We start from the raw sequence: 14,520 nt of genomic DNA, 5'->3' as shown, positions 1-14,520 counted from the left end.
CACAGAAAAACAATTCCAACACGAAAAACATGCACTTTTTCATGTGCTCCATGCTCAGTAGCATATATGTCGATAAAAAAAATTCATCCAATTAGCCTCCTTAATAGAAAGACAGCGATACATTTTTGCGTGACAAAGCGTTACTGTGTGCCTCGCGTGCTTCCCTTGCGTTACTATCCTAACCTAACAGCCCCTCAACACATCGATAGAACTCCACGTGCATGAGGGTTAACCCCGACTAAAAACTCCTCATTAGAATTCTTTATATAAAGAATAGTAATGAGGCCCGGCTTGTTTTTCTTGTATGCTAATATCTTCCCCTCACATTTTTAACATTTTTCGGACTTCCGAAAGATACCGCTTGTTATGGAATGTCTTTGAAGCCGTTCAAAAAACTCGAAGCGCGTGTTTTGTCTGGTCTAAAGACACGAGGCGACCGTGTTTTTCAAACCGACAACAATGCTTCTAGTTTTTTTAACATCACATAATAAATTCAAATAAAACGTCAACTCACGTTAATTAAGTCATGTTTATATTTTGCGGTAAAAAGTGAAAAAATACAGCGGTTTCTTCTTTACAGATGTCGCTTTTGACTTTTCGGAAGGATCCCCTTCCGTAAGATCGTTAACTTATTCTCATCTTTGTCGTCCATGAATGCGCACGTGGGACATAATATTTGGCTGTTCTAACACAAGAACTGGATGTGACAGTGGGGCAAAAAGGAAAGTTAAAAATTCCCAAACAATCACTTTTAAGGAGTTACTGGTCCAATAATAGACAATGACTGATTAGTGTACAAGTCCGGGGTTCAAGTGCCGCTTTTAGTTTGGGACTGGTGTACCTCCTGTAATGTTACGTTGTGATCAGGTTACGGAATGGCGTTATAACATTTACGAAAGTATTTAGAGAGAGGAAAACAGTGAACTTAAATCCCCTGAAATCTCGCTGAAATGGCCAAAGTACGCCACACTGATCGGGTATCAAGAAGACAAGGTAAGGCATTTTTTTTGTGAGATTGATGTTCTTTATTTCGACTCCTAAACACGCTCATAAATTCTTGGTAACTGATCGTCACGCTTAAATTACAATGTGACATTACAAAGCTTGGACCACCTGTGCTTTCTGGTAAATAAACATCCTGTTAGTGACCTTGAACGAACTTCAAAGGGCATCGAGCAAAACATGCGACATGGTGAGCTATAAATGGGCCTGGAATTATCACTGGACGTCATTCCTCGTATATTCTGTGTCAAGGGAAGAACGCAGCAGTCTGGCAATATTTTTAACAGGTTTGAGATGCTTTATACTTGCAAGCAAATTTAATAATTCTACGGGTTACTCTCAATACCAAATTTTATATCCCGTTCAGCTATTCAGTTAAAGAAGCTATTACTATTTAACTATTCTCTTGTGTTTATTACATGTAATCAGTGCTTTTATTTCGGGGACATCGCTCTGACGTTGATGTTTGATCTGCTTTTTCATTACAAATTTCGAATTTACAGGGGGAAAGATTTACATAATTTGTTAATGCGTGACTGTTTACACAAGTCGTTTGTCGCCTTCTGTTGTCCTGCAACGAAAACATAGCGGAAAATAAATTATTGAGCAGCACTTCAAAAATATTTTTCCAGTTTTTAGTTTCTTTCCTAGTGTCGTTCTCTCACTGAGAGACTGTCTTTAAATATGAAGGCATATTATTCTCGCTAATCTTTATTTCACTATTAGCTACAAAGCTACAGTCAGGACGCAGTGCTTATTAATTATTTACAACATTATTTTAGTTGGCTGAAAGCAGAAAAGTTAAATAATTTACACTGTTGCTGCAGCGTCAGTTTCATATCTTGTAATTTACTAAGTATTGTTATTTGTTCAGGAAAATGGCTCCTTCAAGTGAAACAATTACGCTAACTGAAACTATCCCATCAAAACCGAACACCTCCGAAGATGAACCAAAGCTCCCCGAACGTAAAATCGTGTGGATAAACGTCTATTTCATGTCAGTACTGCATCTTCTGGCATTTTACGGGATTTCTCTCCTACCCGGAGCAAGCCCGTTGACTTGGTTCTGGACCTGGCTTTGTCATTTTATTGGAGGGCTCGGTGTTACTTGTGGAGCCCACAGACTATGGTCTCACAGATCGTACAAAGCTACATGGCTTCTCAGACTGTTGCTAATGTGCTTTAATTGCGTCGCGGCTCAAAATGACATCTTTGAATGGGCGCGGGACCACCGCGTCCATCACAAGTACTCTGAAACCAATGCCGACCCGCACAACGCAAAGAGAGGATTTTTCTTCGCACATGTTGGTTGGCTACTTGTGAAAAAGCACCCAAATGTCATAAAGAAAGGACAACAGTTGGAGCTGAGCGACTTGTACGCGGATGAAATCGTCATGTTTCAGCGAAGGTAATGACGAATCGAATTTATTCCCGTGTTACTCAAACGCTTTATCAACCAATAGGTAGTCTCCAATGGCAATAAATTGATTAGGGTTGTTGTGGATCTGGGATATGACGTCATTAATTAGCTTGTAGCCGTGAAAAATCGAGATTTCTGGGAATATCTACTCGTTCTGCACTTTTTTGAACAGCCGCTGTTAAGCCGGTTTTCGCGCTGTTCCATAAGCGAAAACTCAAAAGTATTCTGGGAGTACTTCTTGGATCACTGCATAAAACCGAACGCTCTAAATTAAGACAGCCAAAACACAAACTGCAATCTGTCTCAAACATTCGTTTCCTACGATGGCACGAGCGCCATTATCGAATAAGTAGGCAAGTTAAGACAGTTAAATCTCCGAGAAAACTGAGAGAAATTCTTAGACAAAACATTTAGGTGCCCTACGATCCGCACTTCCCAGTGTGGCAAACTGTTTGAAGGGAGAAACCAACAAAAAATAGAGTTGAAGGTATGGCACGCGTGCTAGCTAGTAAGCTGTTTCATGAAAGCTAAAATGCTTGAATTGCATTGAGTTATTGCGTGTTGAAAACCGAATCATATTAAATAGTTGTAATATTCTTTCTCCATTTGACTTCTCACCTCATCCATCGTTACTGTTAATGTTTATATACAGCGTACGTGAAGCATTTGTTGTTTACTCCAGTGTACTCCAAGACTGACATCGTATCATCAACCTTGTCTATTTACCTTTGTTTTATAATTAAACATGGACAATCTAACCTATTTCCTAACAAATATTTTGAAAACATATGATGCTTCGTTTAATACCATCATGAATAATAATGAATGGTCGCTACCTTATCTTTTTTCCTAACCCCAAGATTGCAATCGTTGTTACAAGTGTTCCGTTCTTTTGAATGTTGTTTGTAAAATTCTGTTTACACTTCAAATCAAAACAGACTACCATTTTAGTAACAAACCCAATTGTCACCCATGCACATTTTGATCCATTTTTTTTCTAGATTTACGCGTCGAAATCTTACGTCACAACTGTCACCTTCCCCAATACACCTCTGCCCCACCAACATAAAGCATTGCACTATCTCCCCCCTCTGCTCCTTAAAAAAAACAAAAAGTGACAAACATGATCACCGCACGCTCTAACGTATCGTTACTTCTAGTAAAAAAAATAGATTCTCCTCTTTCATGCTCCAAAAGAATTCTGGGTAATTCTGTCATTCCATGACAAGGGAAGAGCCCCGATTCTCATGTCATAGATGTTTTCTAAGTGTCGGGCCTACCAGCAAAATATAGCGTCGACTGTATTTGTTTGTTCACAAAGAAGGGACATGATTGGTGGAGCCGTGGTAACATGACCCAATTCCCTGAAACGGCCCTTGACAGGAGGGGACTAGGCCCGAATGTAAAAATATAGCAGTCACTCCAGCCTCGTTTTTAAAGAGAGTCTAAGAGCGAAAGGCTTCTTTGTGAAAATCGGATTTGTTCATTTGTACATGTGATGCAACTTAATTACCATCACACTAAAGTATTGTGAAATTAACCTGTTGACGGTGAATTTTTGAGCAAAACGAGCTCAGTCCTCTATACTGCTTGAGTCCCTGACAGCAACTCGTTAGCCGCGCTCAGTTACTGTGGTACATTAATATGTTGCGAAATCTTCGGAGATCTTCGGCGACAATCCGAGGTTGTAAAATCTTGGGACCGATGGGTAGCCGGAAAAATCTCATGCCTTTGTCTTAAAGAAAGTTGGCAGGTATAAATTCTTGGGCATTTTTCCCCATCGATTACAGTTTCTAATACAATCTAAATCTGTTAATTCATGCCGGTGATCATTGGAGCAATGATTACATTTGTGCTTCTTACGAACCCTGTTCACCGTCGTAAGTCCTGGCGTTCTAAAACGTGCTTTTTAGGTCCTTGCTACCGGAAATCCGTTAGTCTACAAAAGAACAATAAAGACACAGTGAAACAAATTGTATTATAAACTGAAAATATTATACCATTTTCTTATTCCAGACACTACAAGCTTCTGATCACTCTTTTCAACGTGATCATTCCAGCCATCGTTCCATGGTACTTTTGGAATGAGAGCTTATTGAATGCATTCATGATTTGTTATGCTTTCCGATATGCCTTTACTCTGAATGCAACCTGGTGCGTGAACAGCTTGGCTCATCTCTGGGGATCCAAGCCTTATGACAAGAACATTAACCCTTCGGAAAACTTTTCCGTTGTCATAGCAACTGGCGGTGAGGGCTTCCACAACTTTCATCACACCTTTCCTCAGGACTATGCGACAAGTGAATTGGGGGTTTCGCTGAATCCGTCAAAGTGGTTTATCGACGTGTGCGCCAAGCTTGGACTTGCATATGATTTAAAAACGGTATCCAAGGACACGGTGCTAAAGAGAAGACTACGCACTGGGGACTTACAGCACTTGAATAATCATCACGATTAGTAAACCGTTTAAACTTAAAATTATTCTACAGTCCTGAAGAAAATAGTCGTGACTTTTTCTCTTTTTGGAATTTTTGGACCATAACTTCAAAACGAATCCCTAGTCCCACCCAGCAAAATGTTATACAGGAAAACGGGCAAATAACCAAGCCATAGTTAGTTCGGTCTTGGCTTTTAGGTCTAATTTACCTTTGTTTGCTGAATATGGATTCACCTATGTTGTGAATACGTTTTATGAAGTCCTAAAAAATACACTTACTCCAGAGTGAAACATCACACTCTGCAGTGACGGCCGAAAGTTCTGATGTACCGCTTTTGCTGTTATCCTATATTTGATAGCCTGTAAAAAGTGTTTACAGCTTAAACTGGAAACCTGGCATTTTTAACCATTATTACCAGTTACCTTTATTGACTGTTTGTAGAATTAGATCTGTATAACTATGATTGATAACAAGTTTTAGAGGAATTTTTGTGTACTCTGGATAAATGAAGGTCGAGGCAAGTTAAAACGCCCAAGTGTTATTGCATTTGTCAACACCTTGATTGCTCAAATATAAACACGGTGCTCTTTTTGCAGTTGGATTTTGCGTTCATTGTTATTTGTTGTAAATTTTTGATTATTCTGGCTTTTAGAGTTTCTATTTATAGAGAAGATATAAGGGAATATATATGTTTTCAGCTTAAACTGGAAACCTGACATTTTAAACCATTATTGTTATTGCTGGTTACATCAACTGAGTCATGTTTGTAGAGTTATATTTGTATAACTATGATTGTTAACAAGAATTGTATGAAGTTCTGTGTAAGGTGGTAGCAAGTTAAAACGTCCAAGTGTTATTGCACTTGTCAACACCTTCAAAAACTTTTTTTCGCCATTGAACTTTGCCATAGTGTTATTTGTTATATAATTTCAGTCATTCTTCCAGCTTTTAGATTTTCTATTTATAGGGAAGAAATGCGGGAATATATATGTTTATGTGCTTAAATTATTTAAGGAAACGAGTTAAACTGGAAACCATGCATTTTTAACTATTATTGTTATTGTCAGTTACCTTACTTGAGTCATGTTTGTAGAATTATATTTGTATAATTATGGTTGGTAATATGTACTGAATGATGTTTTTGTTTCCCCTGGATAAATGAAGGTCGAGGCAAAATAAAACGCCCGGGGGTTTCTGCACTTATCGACACCTTAGCTGTTCCAGTCAAATATGGCAAGAACTGAATTCAGTGGTTAATTGTCATAGATTGTCAGGCAGAAGTACTGTTGCCTGCAATCCACGTACTTTTTGAACGAGGAAAATCAAACCAGATGTGATTTAAAATTCAACGCCAAGGCCCTTGGACAATTGTGCATAGCACAAGGCCATGTTGGACATCATGTTGGTGTCTCAAGTCAATCCTTGTTTACGCAAATAACGCCTTTTGTTTTTGTTTTTCTAAAAAAATGACTCAAAACCACGAGATTCAAAACCAAGAATAGAGAGATTTAGCAAAAAGCAATGTTTCAGTGAGTTTAAAAAGGGAATAAAGCTTGTTCTTGACCTTGGTTAATGTTATCGTTACAAACCGTGTTTTTGTTATAGTAGTAGTAGTAGTAGTAGTAGTAGTAGTAGTAGTAGTAGTAGTAGTAGTAGTAGTAGTAGTAGTAGTAGTAGTAGTAGTAGTAGCAGCAGCAGCTTTACAAGTTAAAAACTAAAACTATTTACAACTGCTTTACGTGTGGAAATCCGACATGCTGATTCTTTAAGCTACTTGGTAAGTTATTCCATAATGTGGCCCCGCTATAGAAGAAGCTTCGCTTTAAATAATTAGTTCTCGGTTTTGGCAACGCAAGTTTTCCCTCAGAATTTCTCAGGTTGTTATTAGAGCAATACTGAGTGAAAAGACGTCGAAGATAATCCGGGGCATGTCCATTCATTGTCTTATACATCATTAAGGCTTTCCGTTTCTTTCTTCGAATTGATAGCCTCTCCCAGTTAATGGTGGTTAGAAAGTGGTTCGAGTTCGTATCAAAAGGCAATTTTGTAATTACTCTATAGCTGGCTGCACGATTTTGCAATTTTTAGTGCTTATCTCAGGTAGCAACTCAAACACTTTGAGGGCACCTATAGCTGAGAATGGTTTCTCAGTGTATAATTCTTCAACGTGTTTGCACCAAGTAAGTTGAGAAACTATGGTCGCCCAAGGATTTGGTATGTTCAACCTTCTTGACGATTTGATCGTCAATTTTTATTTCAACGTCTTCATAATCATTAGTTCAGTTTTGGCATCATTTAAACTAAGCTTATTGGCTTTCAGCCAGAAGCTCAAGTTACTTAGTTCAGGGAACAAGGCTTGTTTGAGTTCGGTTAACGTTTTAGCCGATAGTCACAGCGTGTTTTGGTTTATGGCCATGGTCAGTTCCTATCTTCCTTGAACGCCTGGAGTTAATTCGTTCTCGACAATGCTCTTTTGATATTTAATGTCGATGTCTTTAAGTCGCTTCTTTGTCGAGGCATTTAGATAACCCAACTCTAGATGGAAGTTCTCTTGACCATATACATATCTTTCAGCACGCGAAACAAACACCAACATCGAAGTCTGCCCATCTCCATCATCACCTCATCAAGCGACAAACATTTTACAGGCTTTCTCTATTCCTAGAAGCCCGTGTCTATTAGATTAGAAAACCCTTGGGAGCCAATCAGCATTCTAGTCCAGATTCTGGACTAGGTAGATTTAAACTGACTTGTCATTGGCTTGGCGCTCTCAAAGAAATCGCGCTCTGCTCCAGAGGTTTTTCGCGCGGGTCACAATAGAGACATGACCGACACCGGAAACTGCACAAGATAAACCTCTGGCACTCAGGGTATGCTTAGCCCGTCACCTCTAAAATAAGCCTGCACTGCAGGCTATACTGCAGGGTGGGGAGGTTTGGAGACGAAAACGTCACCTCAAAATAAAACACTGCACAATCCTACGTCTTCGCAATTCTTCCATTTCGTTTATGCCATACAATAAGGGCGAATGGTCCTAAAACTAAATGTACACGAGCGGTTTCAGAGTGAGAATAGGGAATGAATACTTCATATTTTTATGATCACGTTGGGGCCAGAACCTCAAATTTGATGATTTCACGTCGCTGTTATGCAGACTACCGTAAGAATAAGTGCTAAAATGCGTGCCGAACGTGCAGCACGATTAATTTTACTCTTTTAACCAATGATATTCTTGTTTTGTGGCGTTGTCGTAGTCGTATCCGTAGCCGTTTCTAAGGCTCCCTGTTTTGACAGGACGAGAAAGGTCGCAAAATTTACCGAAAATTGAAATACACATGCGGAGCGTAAAGAACATTTTGTTTTTGCTCATTGAACCTCTTGTTTTATGGACCTTTATGTAGTACTTGTTCTCGTTGATGACGTCGACGTCTTCGCCTTACCTCCGGGTATCACATTGGAGTATCGACGCATTCCAATTTTACAGGGACGTAACATAACGTATGATTACATGAATGTTTTATTACAATGTATAAGACAATTCATCTCTAGCCACGTGATGTTTCAAAGGGACAAACGTGCTGCACGTGCGGCACGCGTTTCTATTCTTTTATTTGTCGCACTCCACAAAACAACACCTTCTCAGGGTCCAAAGTGCTTCACTTTGAGTTACTGTTACATCATTAAATTCAAATCGAACGTTAACTCACAGTAAGTCTCGTTTAATCTTTAAATTTACCTGGTACATAGGGAAAAAGTGAGAGCGACAGAAGAAAAAAACCAATCATTTTCAATAAGGCGTTACTTTAAATCCGTTTATCAAGTGCTGTTGACTCCTGGCTCTGACAATAGACCATGACTGACTAGTTTACTTACAGTTAACTGAACCTTGAATGAACTTTTGAAGGACATCATTCAAAACATGTGACCGGTGAGCTATAAATGGGCCTGCAATTATTGTTGGGCGTTTTTATTCGCATGAAAAACGCGACAGTTTGACAAGTTTGGCAATATTTTCAACAGGTTTGAGACGCTTATTTCCCTGCAAATTTAATGTATGTAAGGGTTTCTGTCAATGCCAAATTTTAAATCTCGTTCAGCTAAAACCCAGTTTTTAACTATCGTCTTGTCGTCTTGTAATAATTACATGATGTAATCTGCGCTTTTACTAAGCGAACGTCACACTCGTCAGATGATAATGTTTAGCTGCTCTTATTCCATTGCAAATTCGAACTTTCAGTGGACAAGATTTACCGTACGTCTGTTTGCACGAAGCGGAAACTCTCAAGTCGTTTGTCGCCTTGCTGTGATGCTACGAAAAACATACTAGAAAATCAGCTAAGAGCTGCACTGAAACAAAATTTTTTTTCTAATTTTTAGATTCTTTTCAAGTGTCATTCTGTGATTGAAAGATGGTATTTAAGTATGAAAGCAACGTATCCTTGCTTATCTCTTTTTTTTTTTTTTTTGCTATATCGAGCTACAAAGCAGAAAAGTTTTAATTTTAAAATGTAAGTAGCTTGTATCACAAAAACTCTTGTATTCTTGTAAACAATGGAAAATATTTCCACCAACACATTGATCCTGCTCTCTCTCTAGAGCACTATACTAGTATATCGCAATACTTCATCATACATGACTTTCACCCTAAAAACTGCAGACTGAATTCCATGCCTCTACTGACTTTGGAAACAGCCTCTGAGCTTTGACTACATAGGTCATCCATAAAACCTTTAAATCGCTTCAACTGCAACTCGTAAACTCTGGGCATACCCAACGATAACCGTTAAGAATACTGGATGGTACAAACTTAAGGGTGAAAAAGTTCTCAACTACAATTCTTATGAGGATCACCAGTTACTGTCAGTAACTGCTCAATGCAATAACGAGAGTATGACGCGGACAAAAAAAGAGATGACTCCTAGATAACGAAAGATTTTCCCAGACAGGGAAACGACTGCTCCCGGGAAGCGATAAATAGCTCTCGGACAAGGAAAAGGCTCCCGGACAGGAAAAACCTCCCGGACAGTGAAAATAGCACCCGGACAAGGAAATGACCACAGACAGGAGAAAAACCTCCCGGACAGGCCCCCAATTTTAATACGTGCACGAATAACCAAGAGATGTCCGCAAACAAGGCATGAATGAAAATAACTCCCTAGTACGATATAAAAAAGTGTGAGAACTAGCAGTTACCCTTTTTCACTATTATTTAATTAGTTTTACACTGTTACAATTACTTCGGTTAAAGATTACGTTAAGTAGTTCGTAAAGCAAAGCGGGCCTACTGTCTTTCATGACCATTCAGGCATTGATCTTGATTAACTTCGAACTCCAAGTTCCACGGACTGTTGACAACAATTCTTGACCTTCTTGATTCACTAGATTCTTTTTGTACACAAACTCTCACGAAGGACTTCATAATAGACTCTGACCTCTTTGTCTTCTTCCTGTTTTGGCTATCGTCTCTTTCTTCTCTCCGGATATCGCAAGGTCAAAGGTTATCGCTCCACCATAGTTATCGCAGTTGATTTTCGCTTCGTCAAAGTTATCGCAGTCAAGTACTTGAAGGCCACGTTGAAACAATAAGTATTTTCCTCACATCACTAGCGTTTTTGGAATGAGGATACCCAAAACGCGCGGATGCCCATATCACTGTGACCATAGTTAATCTAGGGCCTACATCTATTAACTATCCTGTGACACACTGGTGTGAATTTAGGTCAATTTCACCTTCCATAATTCATTTTCAAAGTTCAGTGGCTCATAGCCACTCTGATTTATTATCCGCGTGGAAGTTGTATGCAAACCTTCTTGGAACAAAACTGGATACCCCGCAGTGCAGGCGTCTTATCTACCCGTCCAAACTCCATCCAGCCGTCATGTTGCCGGGATGGATGTTGGGAGGGAATGGGACGCTCACCTTTGCCGCTTATGCCCTACCCGCTTGGTGGCAATTTATTCTCCTCCCTGAACTTCCTTTGCTTCAGAAATTTAAGATGGCAGCTAAAAATTCCGGGAAGGATTATGCTTAGCCCGTCACCACTAAAATAAGCCTGCACTGCAGGCTACACTGCAGGCTAGGGTGTGGAGGTTTGGAGACGAAAACGTCACCTCAAAATAAAACATTGCACAATCCTAAGTCTTCGCAATTTTTCCATCTCGTTTATGCCATACAATAAGGGCTAATTGTCCTCAAACTCAATTTATACAAGCGGTTTCAGAGTGAAAACGGGGACTGAATGGCTCACATTTGAATGCTCACCTTGTGCCCGGAACGTCAAATTTGATGATTTCACGTCGCTGTTATGCAGACTACCGTAAGAATAAGTGCTAAAATGCGTGCCGAACGTGCAGCACGATTAATTTTACTCTTTTAACCAATGATATTCTTGTTTTGTGGCGTTGTCGTAGTCGTATCCGTAGCCGTTTCTAAGGCTCCCTGTTTTGACAGGACGAGAAAGGTCGCAAAATTTACCGAAACTTGAAATACACATGCGGAGCGTAAAGAACAGTTTTTTTTTGCTCATTGAACCTCTTGTTTTATGTCGTACTCGTTCTCGTTGATGACGTCGACGCCTTCGCCTTACCTCCCTGTATCATTGGAGTATCGACGCATTCCAGAGACGTATGATTACATGAATGTTTTATTACAATGTATAAGACAATTCATCTCTAGCCTCGCGATGTTTCAAAGGGACAAACGTGCTGCACGTGCGGCACGCGTTTCAATTCTTTTCTTTGTCGCACTCCACAAAACAACACCGTCTCAGGGGCCAAAGTCTCCTCTCGTGTGTTAAACTTGTTTAACTTAATGGAGCAAGTTTCTGCGACTTGTAGGTTCTTAAAGTTCTTCTTGACATTAAAACGACTTTCAATGAAGCTTACAATTAAGTTTGCAATGTTGCTTGCTCTTTTCACCGCACGTCGAACTCGAGCACTCTCCAAACCTTTCCAACCCCCTAAATACAAAAAAAACCTTTCCAACGCAAGCCAAACACAACATTTGATGCTACGTGCGTCTCGTGCTTCACTTTGAGTTACTGTTACATCATTAAAACCAAATCAAACGTCAACTCACACTAAGTCTCGTTTAATCTTTAAATTTACCTGGTAGCGACAGAAAGACAAAACAATCATTTTTCAATAAGGCGTTGCTTTAAATCCGTTTATCAAGTGCTGTTAACACCTGGCTCTGACAATAGACGATGGCTGACTAGTTTACTTACAGTTAACTGAACCTTGAACGAACTTTCGAAGGACATCATTCAAAACATGTGACCGGTGAGCTATAAATGGGCCTGCAATTATCGTTGGGCGTTGTTATTCGCATGAAGAACGCGACAGTTTGACAAGTTTGGCAATATTTTCAACAGGTTTGAGACGCTTATTTCCCTGCAAATTTAATGTATGTAAGGGTTTCTGTCAATGCCAAATTTTAAATCTCGTTCAGCTAAAACCCAGTTTTTGACTATCCTCTTGTCATAATTACATGCATTATGTAATCTGCGCTTTTACTAAGCGAACGTCACACTCGTCTGATGATAATGTTTAGCTGCTCTTCTTCCATTGCAAATTCGAACTTTCAGTGGACAGGATTTACCGTACGTCTGTTTGCACGAAGCGGAAACTCTCAAGTCGTTTGTCGCCTTTTGTTGGGATGCTACGAAAAACAACTGGAAAATCAGATAATAGCGCTGCGCTTAAACTTTTTTTTCCTAATTTTCAGATTCTTTTCAAGTGTCAGTCTGTGATTGAAAGATAGTATTTAAATTTGAAAGCAAAATATCCTTGCTTATCTTTTGTTTTGATATATCGAGCTACAAAGCTTATGTTGGCTAGGAGCAGAAAAGTTTTAATTCTTAAAATAATTTGCATTGTTACTCCAGCGTCAGTTTTAAAAACTATCTTGCTATTTAATTGCCCTTAAATATCATTCTTTATTCAGGAAAATGGCTCCGTCAAGTGAAACAATTACGCTAACAGAAACTATCCCATCAGAATCGAGCACCTCCAAAGATGAACCAAAACTCCCCGAGCGTAAAATCGTGTGGATGAACGTCTATTTCATGTCAATACTGCATCTTATGGCATTTTACGGGATTTCTCTCCTGCCCGGAGCAAGCCCGTGGACTTGGTTCTGGACCTGGCTTTGTTATTTTATTGGAGTTCTCGGTGTTACTTGTGGAGCCCACAGACTATGGTCTCACAGATCGTACAAAGCTACATGGTTTCTCAGAGTGTTGCTAATGTGCTTTAATTGCGTCGCGGCTCAAAATGACATCTTTGAATGGGCGCGGGACCACCGTGTCCACCACAAGTTCTCTGAAACCGATGCCGACCCGCACAACGCTAAGAGAGGATTCTTCTTCGCGCATGTTGGTTGGCTACTTGTGAAAAAGCACCCAAATGTCATAAAGAAAGGACAACAATTGGAGCTGAGCGACTTGTACGCGGATGAAGTCGTCATGTTTCAGCGAAGGTAATGACTAATCAAATTTATTCTTATTATGATTATCGGTTTTCCGTGTTACTCAAACGCTTTATGTAACCGATAGGTAGTCTCTAATGGTAATGAATTAATTACTACTATCCTTACCCAAGAGATCACGAGACTCGAGAAACGCATAATTCTCCTCTCGATTGTTCTGTTCACAAAGAAAGGGACATGAGTAGTGGAGCCGTGGTAAATGACCCTATTCCCTTGTCAGCCTGGCCGCTTGTTTCGCAGTTTATGAAAAATGAGGGGACTACGCCTTAATATAACAATAGAGCAGATATCACTTCAGCTTTGTTTTTTTTAAGTGAGTCTAAGGGTGAAACGCTTGCCTGCAGCAAATCAGATTTTGGTTGTTTGTGATGCAACTTAATTACCATCACACTAAAGTGTTGTGAAAGTTAACCTGTTGAGGGTCAATTTCGTTCTAGTGCTTGGGTCCCTGACAGCAACTTGTTACAGGGGGTGTTTGCAAGATGCCTGGGCGACTTTCGCCTCAAAACGAGTTTACTCTATTTCCCTCTTGTGGCTATTCATTCGTTTTAATACATGATACCAACAGAAAATGTCATACCGGCGCGAGTTCACCTCCGTTTGTGTACCGGAGCGAGAATTTTGTTTCGGTACGAAATCTCGCAACCTTATCATGTGAAGTAAAACCACCCGATGCAGGGTGAAACAGGCCTGTCGGTGGACTGGAACGGGAAGCGCATGCGTAAATTTCGTCGGCCATTTACACATGTCAAGTGTGCCTTCATGTAAGCAAGATATCAAATCACGTAGGTATCACGTAAACAGCCCTAAAGTCGCGCTCACCGCGGTATATTAAATTAATATGGAAATCTTCGGGAAATCTTCCGAAATCTTCGGCGACAACCCGAGGTTGAAAAATCTTGGGAAATATGGGTTAGAGGAAAAATCGCATGCTTTTGACTTCAATAAACTTGGCAGGAATAAATGTTTGGACATTTTCCTCATCAATGACAGTTTCAGGTATAGTTTAAATCCGTTAAAGTCAACCTCGTTCCTAGGGTCTCTTTGTGGGATCGAGGTTCCCGTTAATTCAGGCCGGTGATCATTGGAGCCCTTATTACATTTTTGTTTTTGTTTTTTTTTTCTCGCCACTACACATGAGTATTACAAGTTAAAGATAGAATCGTTTTACA

At 39.8% G+C, this 14,520-nt stretch overlaps 2 protein-coding genes across 9 annotated transcripts in view; both read left to right on the top strand.

Moving 5' to 3' along the window:
* The first annotated feature begins 573 nt into the window (after positions 1-573).
* LOC138032549 (acyl-CoA desaturase-like) lies at positions 574-5,977 on the top strand. Of its 2 annotated transcripts, none has more exons than XM_068880258.1 (3): positions 574-993; positions 1,877-2,410; positions 4,439-5,977. In XM_068880258.1, the coding sequence occupies exons 2-3, from the start codon at positions 1,881-1,883 to the stop codon at positions 4,878-4,880; spliced, it is 972 nt and encodes a 323-aa protein (XP_068736359.1). In that variant the 5' UTR covers positions 574-993; positions 1,877-1,880; the 3' UTR covers positions 4,881-5,977. The 2 variants fall into 2 exon arrangements, with proteins under 2 accessions (XP_068736359.1, XP_068736358.1); XM_068880257.1 differs by lacking the exon at positions 574-993 and adding an exon at positions 1,133-1,289.
* A 2,880-nt stretch (positions 5,978-8,857) lies between these two features.
* LOC138032996 (stearoyl-CoA desaturase 5-like) overlaps positions 8,858-14,520 on the top strand; it is an 8,538-nt gene continuing 2,875 nt past the window's right edge. For 2 of the 7 annotated variants that reach the window (XR_011128532.1, XM_068880725.1), the window contains exons 1-2: positions 9,253-9,368; positions 12,806-13,339. Coding sequence is in view for 6 of the 7 variants with exons in the window: in XM_068880725.1 (XP_068736826.1) it covers positions 9,283-9,368; positions 12,806-13,339 (620 nt within the window). In the remaining variant the exon portion in view is untranslated. The other 5 variants (XM_068880730.1, XM_068880727.1, XM_068880726.1 and 2 more) reach the window with 5 other exon arrangements.

This window comes from Montipora capricornis, chromosome 14 (genome assembly GCF_036669925.1).
Source record: "Montipora capricornis isolate CH-2021 chromosome 14, ASM3666992v2, whole genome shotgun sequence".
Taxonomy (NCBI): Eukaryota; Metazoa; Cnidaria; class Anthozoa; order Scleractinia; family Acroporidae; genus Montipora; species Montipora capricornis.
Note: the sequence above shows the minus strand (reverse complement) of the source record. Positions and strands in the feature narration are given on the sequence as shown.